The sequence below is a fragment of the Osmerus mordax genome, chromosome 13 (genome assembly GCF_038355195.1).
Source record: "Osmerus mordax isolate fOsmMor3 chromosome 13, fOsmMor3.pri, whole genome shotgun sequence".
Taxonomy (NCBI): domain Eukaryota; kingdom Metazoa; phylum Chordata; class Actinopteri; order Osmeriformes; family Osmeridae; genus Osmerus; species Osmerus mordax.
The window spans coordinates 17245993-17261484 of NC_090062.1; the positions used below are offsets into that span (position 1 = coordinate 17245993).

At 46.4% G+C, this 15492-nt stretch overlaps 1 protein-coding gene across 2 annotated transcripts; it reads right to left on the minus strand.

Moving 5' to 3' along the window:
- Positions 1 to 1445: 1445 nt before the first annotated feature.
- Positions 1446 to 12643, minus strand: depdc7a (DEP domain containing 7, paralog a). Of its 2 annotated transcripts, none has more exons than XM_067248454.1 (9): positions 12524 to 12643; positions 5820 to 6264; positions 5246 to 5376; positions 4854 to 5046; positions 4458 to 4675; positions 3867 to 4009; positions 3159 to 3284; positions 2106 to 2184; positions 1446 to 1839 (listed from the first exon to the last, which is right to left on the minus strand). In XM_067248454.1, exons 2-9 carry the CDS (start codon positions 6251 to 6253, stop codon positions 1634 to 1636), a joined length of 1530 nt encoding a protein of 509 aa, XP_067104555.1. In that variant the 5' UTR covers positions 6254 to 6264; positions 12524 to 12643; the 3' UTR covers positions 1446 to 1633. The 2 variants fall into 2 exon arrangements, with proteins under 2 accessions (XP_067104555.1, XP_067104554.1); XM_067248453.1 differs by lacking the exon at positions 12524 to 12643 and adding an exon at positions 9751 to 9877.
- Between the last annotated feature and the right edge of the window lie 2849 nt (positions 12644 to 15492).

Here is a 15492-nt window from a genome sequence, read left to right on the forward strand (position 1 = left end):
CATGGACATATTTGAGTGAGATGTTCGAAATTCATCGGCGAATGCTCTCCTCTCTATATATAGTGTATTTTTGTATTAATGTATAAATATGATGTGAGGTCCAATTACCATCTATGCACTGTTATTACACTGTTATTACACTGTCATTACACTGTCATTACACTGTTGCAGAGATGGGAAGTAACAGAGTAAAAATACTTCGTTGCTGTACTTCAGCAGATGTTTCTTGTATCGGCACATCACTTCTGCCCAGTTGCATCCACTGAGCCAGGTGTCAAGATATCAACTCAATTAGTTTAAATTCAGCCTGTTTACATTCAGTTCCTAACACCATGAGTAACACACTCGTGGTCGACAGAGAGTAAGCAGACTGTCCCTTGTCATGACAACACATCTGTGTGGTTGTTATGACAACACATCTGTGTGGTTGTTATGAGTGCACGGACTGTCTCTCTAAGACAACAGCATTAGGAGACATTTCATGAACGCATCCATTCAAGAGTACCAAAAATGAAGCAGTTTAAAACAATAACAATTAAAATGTTTAATCTCATGATCTGGGTGTATTTTAACCTGCGACACTCGCATCAAAAACTCCTTGTCTTTATTATTTAAACTAATTTCTTCCCATCCGTGACACAATGTGCCCCCAGCTGGCCATGCTCTAACGATCGAATCAATATATCAAATTTATTTACAGAATAAAAACACGTTTAAAAACAAGTTTTAATCAAAGTTCTGACAGTAAAGTACATGGAGAAGCCATACACCCACAAATAAAATAACAGGATGTGCAAAATAATTTAAAAAGAAATAAGATTCCTGCTCATGAGTCACGACTGACAAAGGCGAGAGAGAGAAAGAGGGAGAGAGAGGGAGAGAGCCCGAGGGATACTTCTTCTGAATGTCAGCAACTATTTACAACAACAGAAAATCACTTTTAAATTTAGAGATTTCAAATTTCCGCCTGTCCGTTTCCCCTCCAGACACGACTGCTGTGTCTCTTATTGTGCTTGCGAGCGCATGACAGTGAGTGAATCTTTCTTCGGCCCATCCTCAAGTCTTTATTCCCGACACTCTCCATGTTGCGTAACCACAAAGACTACATTCATAGGAACAGGATATGCTGAACTTTTGACCTATAAACTGGCTGCAGAAGGGGCTGTTGTGTAGAGGAAAGCCCACAAGTCTAGCTGACCCATGTGAGGGTCTATAGCTTAGTGGTTAGAGCATGTGATGGCAGAATGAGAGGTTACAAGTTCAAATCCCCTGTTGAACTGTGTGACACGTAGGTAAGTATCTGCTTAATGAAGACATAAGTGTTTGTCCTGCTTGGTTCTGTCGCTCACACTGACTTGTTTAAATAGTTACGTTTCCTGATGGGGATTTGTCTTGAGAATCGAGTGGCATCAAATGTCTTAAGTCTCCCAATAAACTGATAAATATTCAAACAACAACAGAAAATATATTTATTAGCTTTCACATTAATCTTTTTGTCACATTCAAGTCAATAGAAACCGTTTGTACATATGTGCATTTTTCTTACAACATTTACAAGACCTTTGTTTTCGGTCGAGCGACTTTACATATCATACATAATACTTTTCTAACCCTCAACGGAGCAGATTCCACGTCAGCTAGAGATCCTGCTGCCAAAGTACTGGATGAAGATCTCAGGGTGTCCCCTGTAGAACTGTCCCAGCAAGCGTCTCTTTTCCTTGGGGGAGAGTCGGGGGTTCTCTGTGATCGTCCTCAGCAGTGACCACAACTCCTCCTTCGTGGTCTGGTGAGCGTTCTCCTCAAACGCCTTCCCTGTGACCCGACTGCAGAAGGAGGGACCTGGGAAGGGGGTTGAGGGGAGGGGGTGGAAGAGGTGGAGTAGGGGAGGAGAGGATGGAGGGGTAGAGGGGGGAGGGGTGGAGGAGGAATAAAGATAAATTCGATGTGTTGATCCAAAAAACACTGACATAGGCCGAGGCCTTACCACAGCGACCCGGGTTCAAATTGTCAAAAGGCCAAAAGAATGTCTTAAAAAAACCCTGAAAGAATACATCCCTTCAGACAAGTGGACAAATAAATACGAACGATTGAATTGTGTCACAAACCTGTGCTGACGTCCGCATCCTTGCCGTTCACAATGTCGGTCAGCCTGTCGCTCACTAGCTTGTGCAGCGACACGGGAATCTGGAGGAAGACAGGGAGGAACAGGTTCAGGGGAAACCTTCCTTTCGTGTCCTGATTTCATCTGCACTTGGCAGCTGTTTTTATACAACCATAAAAGACTGTCCCTTTCGTCTGTGTGACCTCACAAACAAAACAGTCTGTGCTGTAAGGGAAGTGGGGTTGGGATGAGGACTCTATCAGGGCTGGGAGATCGTGTCGCCTGGCTAGGTCCTAGAGATCTGTCTCTCCTGCTCCCCCGGAGCCGGGAGAGGAGATGAAAGGGAGTCAGGTGGCTGAGCGGTGAGGGAATCGGGCTAGTAATCCGAAGGTTGCCAGTTCGATTCCCGGTCATGCCAACTGACGTTGTGTCCTTGGGCAAGGCACTTCACCCTGCTTGCCTCGGGGGAATGTCCCTGTATTTACTGTAAGTCGCTCTGGATAAGAGCGTCTGCTAAATGACTAAATGTAAATGTAAATGAGACACACGTGAGGAAGTGGACGGCCTTCTTTGTGAATCATCTTTTAATGTCGATCAACATGTTTGGGAAATAGACAGACTATAAATGGAGTTGGTAAACTATGAGAGCCGTTTATCTGTAGCACGCATGCACTCGCACAAACATTAATACACACATGCAAACAAACGCACACATACATACACACAAAGTGAAAGCACACATTCAGTATAGTACACAACAGTGTATTAACATAACAGTGTAACAACAGCGTAACAACAGTGTAACAACATAATTCAAACATCTCCCTCATATATGGCCATGGGTGATCAACAATGTCTCTATTCTCAGTCATGTCGACATCGCCGACACGCTGATATCAATAACGTTGCCATTCTTCTTGTTACCTTCTGCCTTGCTCCATGGTAGCTTCGTAGACTAGCTTACGTGTGTTTTGCATGATAGCCAGGAAATGCGAAATGGCGCACAATGACAATAAATTATATTGATCATGCCCCCAACACACACACACACACCCACCTTGAACAGGTCCGAGTGGTTGTCCAGCAGAAACAGCACCATCAGGTCCACCTTGCCCTTGGCCAGACGTGCAGGACAGACGAGGGCCCTGGAGAACGACCTCTTCACCGCCATCCTGTTCTCTATCTGAGACACCAGGGAGGGGACAGAGAGCTTAGCGGTTAGAGCACAGGTTCAAATTCCTCCTGTACTTTACTTTGCCTGGGGATGAAAAGGATCTGCTAAATGAATATTATAATCATTAATATATGATTATATATTACAATATTTTTTTTTTATCTGATTATTATTACCAACTCCAGTTTAGAGGCTCATGTAGCCTAAATGTGGTTATTTAGCAGACCCTTTTATCCAAAGCGAAGCACAAATAAGATAAGATTTGTAGTGCTGAACAGAACGTTCCTTTTGTTCACAAAGCTCAAAGAGTGATTCCAGGCAGTCTGTTTGCTCGTTATCTAAACATTACCACCACTACACTGTGATATTATACTGGCCTGATGGTAACGTAGAAATAGGAATACTTCCTTATTATGATGTCATAAATTTGAAAAACACTGATTATGTCAAATGTTGTGTGCAGACACACACGCAGACACACACATACACACACACAGACACACAAATGCAGACACACACGCAGACACACACGCACACAGCCACACACACAGCCACACACACAGCCTCACACACACACACCTCCCCCCTCACCTCAGGGTGTAGTTTGACCTCCTGCGATTTGGCGGCCACAGCCATGAACCTCAGCAGCCTCCGTAGCTCCTCCCTGCTGCGCCCGTCCTGCAGCCTCACACACACCTGCAGCGCCTCCAGGGCCTGCTGCTGCTTCCCGTTCACTAGCACACACACACAGGTACATTACATTACATTGAGTCATTTAGCAGACGAGCTTAGTGACTTACAGTAAGTACAGGGACATTCTCCCCGAGGCAAGTAGGGTGAAGTGCCTTGCCCAAGGACACAACGTCATTTGGCACGGACAGGAATCGAACCAACAACCTTCTGATTAATAGCCGGACTCCCTAACCGCTCAGCCATCTGACCCCCCAGGTACACGTAGGTACACACACACAGGTACAAACACACACACAGTCTAAAGTTAGTTCAGTTTTGCCAGGAGCCAACAGATTTACAGGTTTATATACTCCTCGGGTGTAATGAGGTCGGCCGGTGTTTTAGTTGCTATCTCTGAAGAGGAACTGAACACTGCTACCACAGCACCTCTCCCCCACCTTCCCCCTCCCCCCGGTTCTCACCCTCCCCCACCCTCCCCCCGGTGCTCACCCAGCAGGTCAGAGATCCCGGTGTGGATGTCGAAGACGTGGTTGCACAGCAGGGGTGGGCGCTGGGCTCCATACTCCCGGGCCATCAGCCCGTACAGCAGCCTCTTGCTCTGGCCGCGGTCCTCAGAGCAGCAGCCCAGAGCTCGGCTCACCTCCACTACCAGCTGGTCCGGGAGGAACTCCAGACAGTCTACGGCTGCTGACAACCACTCATCAGCCCTGGGGGGGAGGGAGAGGGAGAGGGGGAGAGAGAGAGAGAGAGAGAGAGAGAGAGAGAGAGAGAGAGAGAGAGAGAGAGAGAGAGAGAATGGGAGTAAGAGGGGGGAGAATGTTAGGGTTCGAATTAGGTATGTGTGTGTGTGTGTATATGTGTGTGTGTGTGTGTGTGTTTGCTTACTGTGCCTCGCTGAAGGCCTTGAGCACCTCTCTGTCCAAGTAGCTGGAGGAGGAGAGCAGGTCTGGGTCACTGTCCAGGCCGTGCAGGGGGGGGGTGTGTGTGGGGCTGTCCTGCAGCAGGTTCTCCAGCAGGGGGAGCTCTATCAGCAGCAGCAGTCTGCTCACCGCCTGCTGCCTCCACACCTCGTCCACCACTGCAGAAGAAGAAGAGCACAACTCCATGTCTGAGAGGGTGAATAGACACACAATACATATACACACACTCACAAACCTCACACATACACACACATCATACATTTACACACACAATACATATAGACAGATACACACACATCTACACACACAAATATGACTTGTGTGTTTCTTTACAAGCCCCGCCCCCTCTCCACTCACGTTCCTGGGAGAGCCCCAGGTGGACCATCTGGGGGGTGATGGTGGAGCTCACGCACAGGTGCCCTAGGACCTCCTCCAGGGACTTGTCTGTTTTCACCGGTGAGTGTGTGATGTAGCTGGGAAACTCTTGTCTGGAGAGGAGCAGAGCATCCACAATCAGCCGACATGATTGAGATAATCAAGGACAGTTTCTATTTCTGGGACCAACATGTTTTTCAGTCGCAGGCATCTAAATTAAGCACTTATTTCTGAGAGACCATTTTGGTTGGATTCTAATCAGACCCGAAACAAATTAGTTTGACTGAAAATGTTCCCATTATCACGATTTTATCCGACTTCTGTTTGTGTGTTTAAGAGACGCAGTTTAATCAGGTTTCCAGGAGAGGCTGTATGAAGGTCCAGTCCTGGAGATCACTGTCAGCCTGCAGGGGACATGTGTCCTACCTCTCCCCTACCTCCCCCCTACCTCCCATCTACCCCTCCCCCCTCTGTCTCTCCCCTACCTCCCCCCTACCTCCGATCCCAAACTGCCCTCTCTCTTTTAAGGCTAAAAAAATCAAGCTGAGGGGTGTACCGTTCGCTGGGATGGCTGTTCCTGTCGATGCTGGGGGAGTCGTAGCCGCTCTCGAGAGTGCTGGTAGAGTGCGACCCGGTCAGCCCGGGGGAACCAGACCCCCCGCTGAGGAAGCGGTAGAGACTGCAGCTGCTGTCCTCGAACGTGGCCCTCCTCTTCTCCTTCCCGAACACGCAGGTTCCCACGCCCTCGAACACGTGCGAGTCCATGAGCGCCTGGCACAGACGCACAGCCTTGGAGCGCGGCACCTCTGCGTCGCCGCAGAAACGGCTCTGGATGACGTGGGCCAAGACCACGTCCACGGCCTCCGACCCCAGGAAGCAGTCCTGGTAGGCCTTCAGGTTGTGGCGTCGGCGCTTCACCTCCACGCCCGACTGGAGGGTGGAGATGATGCTGCCCCAGATGAAGGTGGCCCGGAACGGCTGGCCGGCCATGCCCTGCTCCACTGGACCAGGAGAGGGAGGGGGAGGGGGAGGCGGAGGAGAGTAAAGGTATAAAACTATTTAAAAGTTTGTTCAAACTCCACTGAGAAGTGTGCAGGCTGAAAGAGCCATGCTCAAGTGAAGCTGGTCCACAGACAGGGTGAGAGCGCACCTCCCGGCTGATACACTTCCACAACCTTCAGAAGATCCACCAGCGGCAAAATCAACAGCACATGCCTCATCAGCGAGGCTGCAACAGGGTGAGGTCTTAGTATTTATACGCCTCATGCTCCCAATGTACTGTACACACACACACATACACACAGAAGACACAAACACACGTACACTCACACACACATATGTACAGTCAGACACACACAGGAACTCAGAGACACACACACACTGCCGCCCCCTCTCTGTCCAGATACAATGTTCAGATTGTGAGCTTCCTCTAAATGGCTCCCAGAATGCTCCTCTCCCTCATTCTCATTTCAACATGGTTGGCCACATTACACATGACACACACACACAGCAGTGAGATCACAGCAGTGAGGTTGATCATTTCAAATGCATCAAAAAGCATTTTATTCTAATCCCCACATGCAGATACAATTACACACACCCACACACACACACACACACACAAACATCCACACTCACACATTAAACCCACACTCCATGTTCCCAATACAGTTCATCTGCTCTCAGCGCCTCAACCGCTGGACTGACAACACTGGGCTGTTTCTCAAAGAGCTTCTACATGTGTTATCACCACAGAGACAGAGAAGGGGGAGGAAGGGGGAGGGAGGGAGTGAAGGAGTGAAGGAGTGGGGGTGGAGGAGGTAGGGGAGGAGGATAGTGAGGAGGAGAGGTTGAGGAGGAGGTGGTGGGGGAGGGAGAGAAGGGAGGGATTGAAGGAGGAGGGGAGGAGGAGGTGGTGGGGGAGGGAGGGAAGGAAGGAGGGAGGGAGGGGGGAGTTAGATGGAGGGAGGGGGGGGAGGATCAGACCCTGCAGCGATGAAGACTAACAGACCACCCCCAGTGCTGTCACTGACATTGAATTTACAATTGGCTGTGGACACAGCGTGATACTGTGTGTGTGTGTGGTGTGTGGTGTGTGTGTGTGGTGTGTGGTGTGTGTGTGTGTGTGTGTGTGTGTGTGTGTGTGTGGCGATGAACTCTTTTCATCATGCACCCTCAGTGGGAAACAGGGCAAGTCTGGTATGCAAATGTTAGCCCAGTCCTCAGGGACCAGCAGATACTAGGAGCCATAAATCAGGTCTCCACAACATCGACAAATACACTAACCCTACAGTAACCAATCTGACTCTGAGAGTAGAAAACTATCCACCTCCAGCTCAATAAAACTCACAGGTAGAAAAATACTGTTTATACCTTTTCTCTGTGACTAGCTCAGTGATGATAGAGCATTTGACTGAAGATCAAATATTCGCAGGTTCGATTTCACCCCTTATTTGTCGCTGTAGGTAAAAAGTTAAAGGAACACATTGTAACAAATCAGGACAGAGGGTGTGTGCAAGGAAGAATTAGTGGAACTGTCATCTGATCTTGATGAACTACACTTTAAAGAGATGTGTCCACGTCATGTTGTCTCGTACTTTCCTCTCCGCGAGGCGAATGTCCTGGGCAGGTATTTACATATGGCGGATCTGTTATTTAATAGTTTGACACGAACTGCCCGGTAACGGGATTTGATCACCGGACCCGTTATCTAAGAATGAGAAACAACGTTCAATCTACATAATACAGAGCCTACTAGATAGGCCTACTGCAGGCTTTTACTGTCCGTCTAGAAACTCTGACAATGCGTTTATCGGCTGAATTGCATTAATTGGCGAAATTGCATTATAGGGGGATAAAATCCTTGGTTTGGAGTTTTAGGAGGACGGCCATCTGGGAAACCCATCTGGGATTGATAGATTAGCGGGATATAACGTTAATCTTGGTCTGATCAATCCAGCGCGTTGACAACAGAGCGCGCTCCACACCGGCTCTGGGTCACATGGGTGACCGTGCAGGATGAAAACAATCCTGGGAATGAGGCGGTTCTGTCAACTCGGCTTGGCTGATCAGGCGGAGATTTGAGGCCAGTTTGCATAGCTGTCGCCAACTTCCCTCCTCCCTCCCTCCTCTATCCTTCTCGGTTTCCCCTGCGCCCCTCTCCCCTCCCGACAGACTGAATGCTTCAGGTGGGAATTGGCTTGTTTCTCGGTCAAGGGCAACAGAATGATCTGTTTGCACACTGAGTCGGTAAATAACCGCAGAGGGAGTACCGTAGGCTATACCGTCACACTGCTCTCTGAAGGTGCACGGCACCCAGTTTGATGTGTGATATGAAGCAGTGAACAATCATATACTCTATAGGCTATATTAAGTATTCCCAAAGTAACCTACCTAAAAACGTGATGAAAACTATTTACATTTACATTTATTCATTTATCAGGTGCTTTTATCCAAAGCGACTTCCAAGAGAGAGCTTTACAAAAGTGCATGTCCCTGATCATAACAACGAGATAGACCCAAAACATTGTGGGTAGCCAAAACAGCATACATTGTGAAAACCCAAATAAGTGCCAATGGGAATAACCATAAGAGCATGTAGTTAAACAAGTTACAATTAACCTCAAAAAGTGCAAGAGTGAACCTGTAGAAAAAGCAAGCAACAGTATAATTCACAGAAAGTATACAAGAAGTTAAATCAGTTACAACTAACCAACAAGAGCAACAAGTCCCTCAATAAGAGTCATTGTGTTCCTGGAGGAAACTAACATCAGGTCCTGCAAATCATTCCTACGTACCGTGTTACTCCCGGAACAATTAGTAGGCCTATTTGTCTTTTTTTTGGTTCTTTATTGACTGAACTATCGTTCCAGCTGGTTAGACGCCGTCTTTCCACGAAGAAAGACAACTGAAAGGAAGTATTTTGATTTGGAATGATAATTATAAACAGCAGGTGTTGGAAAGCTAGTTTCTAGCAGGCACGTCCAGACAGCAGAAACAGCCCGCGGGGACTGAAGGCTGAATGTAAATCTCAAACAGGCAAGTTCGAATTTGAATCTAAATGCCTTTTTGCGTCCTATTTAAATACTTGACCCCAAACATCTTCACAAAAGATAAGGAAAAAAGTAAGAAAAGGACTTAGGCTATATGTATAGGCAAACAGATTACTTAACGGAGGAAATGAATACTCAAATACAAAAACTGTTACAAAATACTTGTTATCTCATCCCGTGACACATGTTGATGGTGAAATAAGTTCAGCATGCAGTCAGCAAATTACCTAAAAATGCAATAGCATTTAAAAACACCTAGGCTACTACACGTCATGACAACACCGCGGCAGTAGGCCTAAACTAGTGTAAAGAAGTTATGAGGAAAAATTATCGTTCGTTCGTTCATACGGTAACGATTAATCTAACCCAGTCGCGTTCAAACGGCTGCAAATGCAATGTGCGTAAAAGTCTCCGAAAACAATCAAAAACTCACACCTTTATCACTGTTGTAAATGACTTGGTGGTCGGTGCATGAGAAAGTTCCCCTCGCGCTATACAATTCCGTTACCGCACTTTTCTCTCCTCGATCTCCTAGTAGTCCTCGCGGTTGGTGTCTTAACGAAGCCTCATCCCGTAGCACTATGACGCACAGACAGACAAGCCTGAAACCTCTTCCCACTCATTCATTATTCAGACGCGCTCAATTACGCCAATAACGCCTTCCCACTAATTACCATGATAGTGACAATGCTCTCTCCTCTTTCTCTCTTTCCCTCTCTCCCCTCTCTCTCTCTTTCCCCCCTCTCTCTCTCTTTTCCCCTCTCTCTCTCTCTCTTCCCCCCCCCCTCTCTCTCGCCCCCCCTCCCTCTCTCTAACTCTCACGCTCTCAGTGTCAGTGTGTCTACAAATGAAGACAAGAGTGACAGACTTGGAGGGAGATATAGTATATGATCTTTTATAGGTTTCTACTTAGGTAACTGAGCACCAGTTTATTTGTCAGATGTCATAAACTCCTAATGAAATATGGCTTCACCTTTTGCCTATATCTAGCCTATCTTGTTCCAGCCACCTCGCAGTGACTCAGTCTGCAAACCTTTGAAACAATTAAGGTATTCCCTCTTATGGAGGAAAATGATTCGTCATCAAGATGACATTACAATGCCCGGTACGTTGTTGCCGCTCTGCAAGTCATGTTAAATGACCAAGACAGGGGCGTAGCCAGGACATGATTTCTGGGGGGGCCAGCTCTGGCCAGTCTTTTATTTGGGGTGGCACTTGATTGTCAAAAACTACTATTTTAAAACTCACACACTGCATCACTCAGAGCAGCAGTTTTCTGACGGTATCCAGTGGTTAGCTGCTAGTCTCCATTGAAGCGCTGTCAGAATGCAGGAACGTTGGTTTGCTTCTTGTGCTGTTGATGGGGGCGTGGCCCAACATGTTGCGAATATGGGGCTAGTAGCGTAAGTGACAAATGACAATATAAGACAACTTTATAAAAAAAATACTCATGCATTTTTTCAGCTTTATACCATTTCTGTTCAGGAGCGTTTAAAAAAAAAAAAGGGGGGGGGGGGGGGCGGCAGGGTGGCCATTCTCTGACCAATGGTGGCCGTGGCCCCCCCTGGCCACCACGTGGCTACGCCCCTGGACAAAGGTGAAACAGAAAATAAAACACAATGCAGTGACATTCACCCGACTTTTTTTATCCCGGTCCGGATCTCCGTGGCCGTCCGCTCAGCAACTCTGTGACAGGCAATACACCATGCTGCGAAATATGACGTCCATTCCAAACCTCGCCTTGTTAAACTGTGAAAACGCAGCAGTGATAGCGTAGTGCTGATAGCCGCTGCTGTTCATCTATTGTCATAGGGACGCCCTCCCTCCACTGGGACCAGATATGTCACAAGGTTTGACAGCTCATAACACACACACAGACACACAGACAGACACACACACGCACACACAGGAGAGCGCTCGAGGCCTAACCTGCGTCACACTGTCAGTGACCTGGTTACTCTGCTGAACCGAAGGCTCACACAGATCCTCTCTCCAAGACACAATGAAGAGAAGGATGAAGAACCAAAAAAAAGAAAAACAGGTTGGACGAAGAGGGCTGCATTCCCTGGGCTGTGTGTGTGTGTGTGTGTGTGTGTGTGTGTGTGTGCAGGGAGGGGGCATTGTTCTGAGGTAGAATGGCTGAAGGGGTGAGAGTCGGGGTGTGGGTGATCGGGTGAGGTGAGGGGGGGCAGATAATGGAGTCATAAAAGGAATTCACAACTTTAAAGAACTCTTTACACTTTATCTTACAATGTCTCCAGCACGACTCGTAACCATGTAAAACCACTAATTAAGTAATGCTGCAAGACAAGAAGGGGAACAATAGCGACCTGCCAGGGAGCAGGTGGGAACTCATTTAAAAGACAAAACTCAGGAAGCTGTCAAAACGATCCCCTGACACTCATACAAAAACCATCAACAGGAAAAGAGCTGACTCACTAATACTCACAGACGAACATGCTAACCTGGAGGTAGAACGCAGAAAACAAAACAGCCGGAAGGTTTTTACGATGAGTAGGCCTAATTCAGATGTTATTATTGCGATGTAGTATTCTATTTTTGTTCTCCTCACCTGGTAGCTCAGATGGTCACTGTGTTTGCTAAATACAGTTCCTTGACTCTGAGAACTAGGCTTCTGTTACTTGATCTTCTGAAGTACTTCATTACACATTATTTGTTATGTTATTACTTGTCACTAAACGCATCTTCTAAATGAATACAATTTAGGATAAATGGTTTGTCATGCATTCTTGTCATTCCAATCAACACTCATCCTCATTCCACAGAGTCATGTCAGTGAGGAGGAAGGACTTATAGAAACGTGTTTCTAGTTTAGAAACCCATGTGTATCACTTTGTGTTCAAACTCAAGTTATGACTTACACACCTCGAGGGAAATCAATGAGTCCAGTGTAATTAAGACGCTACTGTTGACTGTAGTGTGGTGACGGTCACAATAAGGATGGTTTTGGGTCAGATTGATTGTTTTGCTGTTCCAACACCACATCACAATCCAATTAGCCCTTCTTTAAGATCCAGGGAAAACTGACTCTACCAAGACCCATGACGGTTCAGAAATAAATCTTATTGGTTCAAGTGAGACCGTTTCCCAAAATCTCATGAGAAATCCTACCAGGAAATATCACCAAGTCATACCTATCTAGCAGAACTTGATCAAATAAACACATTACATAAAACTGAAAACGTACCTGTAGTCTGTAATGCTGATGGTGATGAGGTGTGAGCAATTCTATCCGAAGTGGAGAAGTTTCTGAGTGTCACAGCTGAAATCACGGCTAGCTCTGTGCCAGTCAGCACGGCAGCATGACAGGCGTTCACGAGGCTCAAACAGGTTCCACCACCCTGTTAATGTATCGCAGTCAAATGTGTTTCTGTTTGGTAAACCAGCCACACAGCGGAAGGCATTCCGCAAACGCACACACAACACACACACAGAGGTACACACACATTCACAAAGGCATACACGCACAACGCACACACATGCGCACACACACATACACACACGGAACACCTTTCAGGTGAACACAAGAGAATTCGTTCACAAGGTCAAAGCCGTGTTTGTTCACCCATGCTCTGATACGTCACGTTATTTCCCTGTAGCTTCTCCTAAGTGTATCGGTCAAACAATGTCAGAAGACCGCATGTATTTACTAGGAGCTTGTATCCAAAGCGCTATAGAAGGGGGATTTGAACCCGCAGTCAAATGCTACTACTGAGATAAAGGGTAGGCCTACAATGAATGGCACATGTGTTTCGTGGATTTGTTTATTATATTTGCTGGTTTGGTCTGAGGACTAACTAAACTCACGCCATTGTTTATAATCAACATTAAGAAGACTTCTGGGAAAATCCCCTGCGTAGACAAGAGGATGGTCAGGAACTTGCGAGGCCTGCCTTGCATCCGACAGGTTTTGGGGGTTTGTGTAGCCTAACTTCTTTCCAATGGCTAAGATATTTCTCCGTTTGTTGTTTTGCAGCTTGTTTTTAATTACAAAACACCAACGCGACGCTATCCTCCACGGGCCGATCTCCCAGTCTCACGCTGCCTCAAACAGTTCCCTCAGTTCTCCCACGTATGGAAATATGCGGCTTATCAATATTCATCTTTTCAACTGGAGGGCATGGCGTCAAACAGCATGTCCGCCCTTACCGACCTCGCCGGAATCCTTACAGCCACCCCTCACGACCCCCGCCTCCGACAGCTAAAGGACAGGGCACAGAGGTCGCTTTCTCCGGGCCGCGGCGGGAGCACAGGGCCGCGATTGTCATCCCCGGGGCGTTGGGTACGTTCTCAGCACTCCGAGTGACCGTCTGGACATTCATATTTAATTCAACGGGTCGCTGTCACAATGGCAGCCGCCCCTTCTCACTAAATAGTTTGGTCGTGAGGCCATGGTGGGCGCGCAACGCTGGCTGAGCTTCCCGCCATGGGGCTGCCTCCCAGCCAGGACATCTGTCACAAGCTGGACACACACACACAGAAACACAACACACAGAGACACACACACCATGCATGCACAGAAATAAGACACACACACAGACAGAAACACAAAACACAGAGACACACACACCATGCATGCACAGAAATAAGACACACACACAGACAGAAACACAACACACAGAGAGACACACACCATGCATGCACAGAAATACGACACACACACAGACAGAAACACAACACACAGAGACACACACACCATGCATGCACAGAAATACGACACACACACAAGCACAGACACACACACAGAAACACAACACACAGAGACACACACACCATGCATGCACAGAAATATGACACACACAGACAGAAACACAACACACAGAGACACACACACCATGCATGCACAGAAATACGACACACACACAAGCACAGACACACACACCATACTCAGTTTTACAGTTGACATGTAGCTTATGCAAGTGGCCATCGCCTGGTGAGTAAATGACATGTCATGAAGCGAGGGGTTAACACAGAGTCTCCCCCTGATCTGTGTGAGGGTGACCAGGTCGAACACCCTCAGAACCTGGGGTGGCTGCTAACAGGACAGGACACACACTGCCATCAAAAGTATTTCAACTTCCTTGTTGGAAATAAGCCCTCAAGCCTGTGGTACCAGGGTCTTGTGTTATCTCACCTGACCTTGTCAGATATGAGGTTCCTCTCTGGTTTCTCTAGAAAGTTATCTCATGCTCAACAATGTGAGGTATAATTTATGCTATCAGATGTTTACATTTACATTTAGTCATTTAGCAGACGCTCTTATCCAGAGCGACTTACAGTACAGTAAGTACAGGGACATTCCCCTGAAGCAAGTAGGGTGAAGTGCCTTGCCCAAGGACACAACATCATTTGGTTTGCACAGCCTGGAATCGAACCAGCAACCTTCTGATTACTAGCCCGATTCCCTAACCGCTCAGCCACCTGACTCCCTATGTTTGAGACAGATACTATTATTAAGTATTTTCCTATGATTCTACCAGTTTGGTTTGCTGGCAAGTCCAGCAAACCAGCAAACACACACAACATACACAGACAAACAACCAATGTAAGATTAAAAGCAAGCAAAGTTAATGTATGAATGTTTCCTGAAAACGTGTCCAACACACAACATCCATATTTGGTAGGAAATTTATTTTCACATATTAGAAAATAACTGCAGTGTGTAACACAGCCACACTTGAAAAGCAAAAAAAAAACTATTCGAACGCTGTCTGCATAATCTGTTCAAAGTCGAGGAGAATCTGTATTTAAGAAATAGTTTTCAGATACCATACAATATGTTTCTTGACATATAAACTTACAATATAAGGAATCTTCTCTAAAAAAAGATGGAAAAGTGTATTACAAAGAGTAATGAACATAAAACAAATATTTCCTCCTGTGAAAAATACATCTATTAGTGATAACATTTTCTAAATTTGCTTTATTTTTCATTTCATAATTTTATTTTTTACCTCAGATACAAGTGAAGGTAATGCCGTTTCAAAAAGAAGAATTAGAATTACACCGTCTTCACATCCAGGGTCCTATCGCTTGATTGAGTGAAAGAGTTATGAAGCTACAAAAAGGTAAGTATCTATATTATATCAAACTCTTCCTTAAAATAATCACTGTGATAAAACTACACCCCATCCCCCCTTTTTTTGTTTTTATACA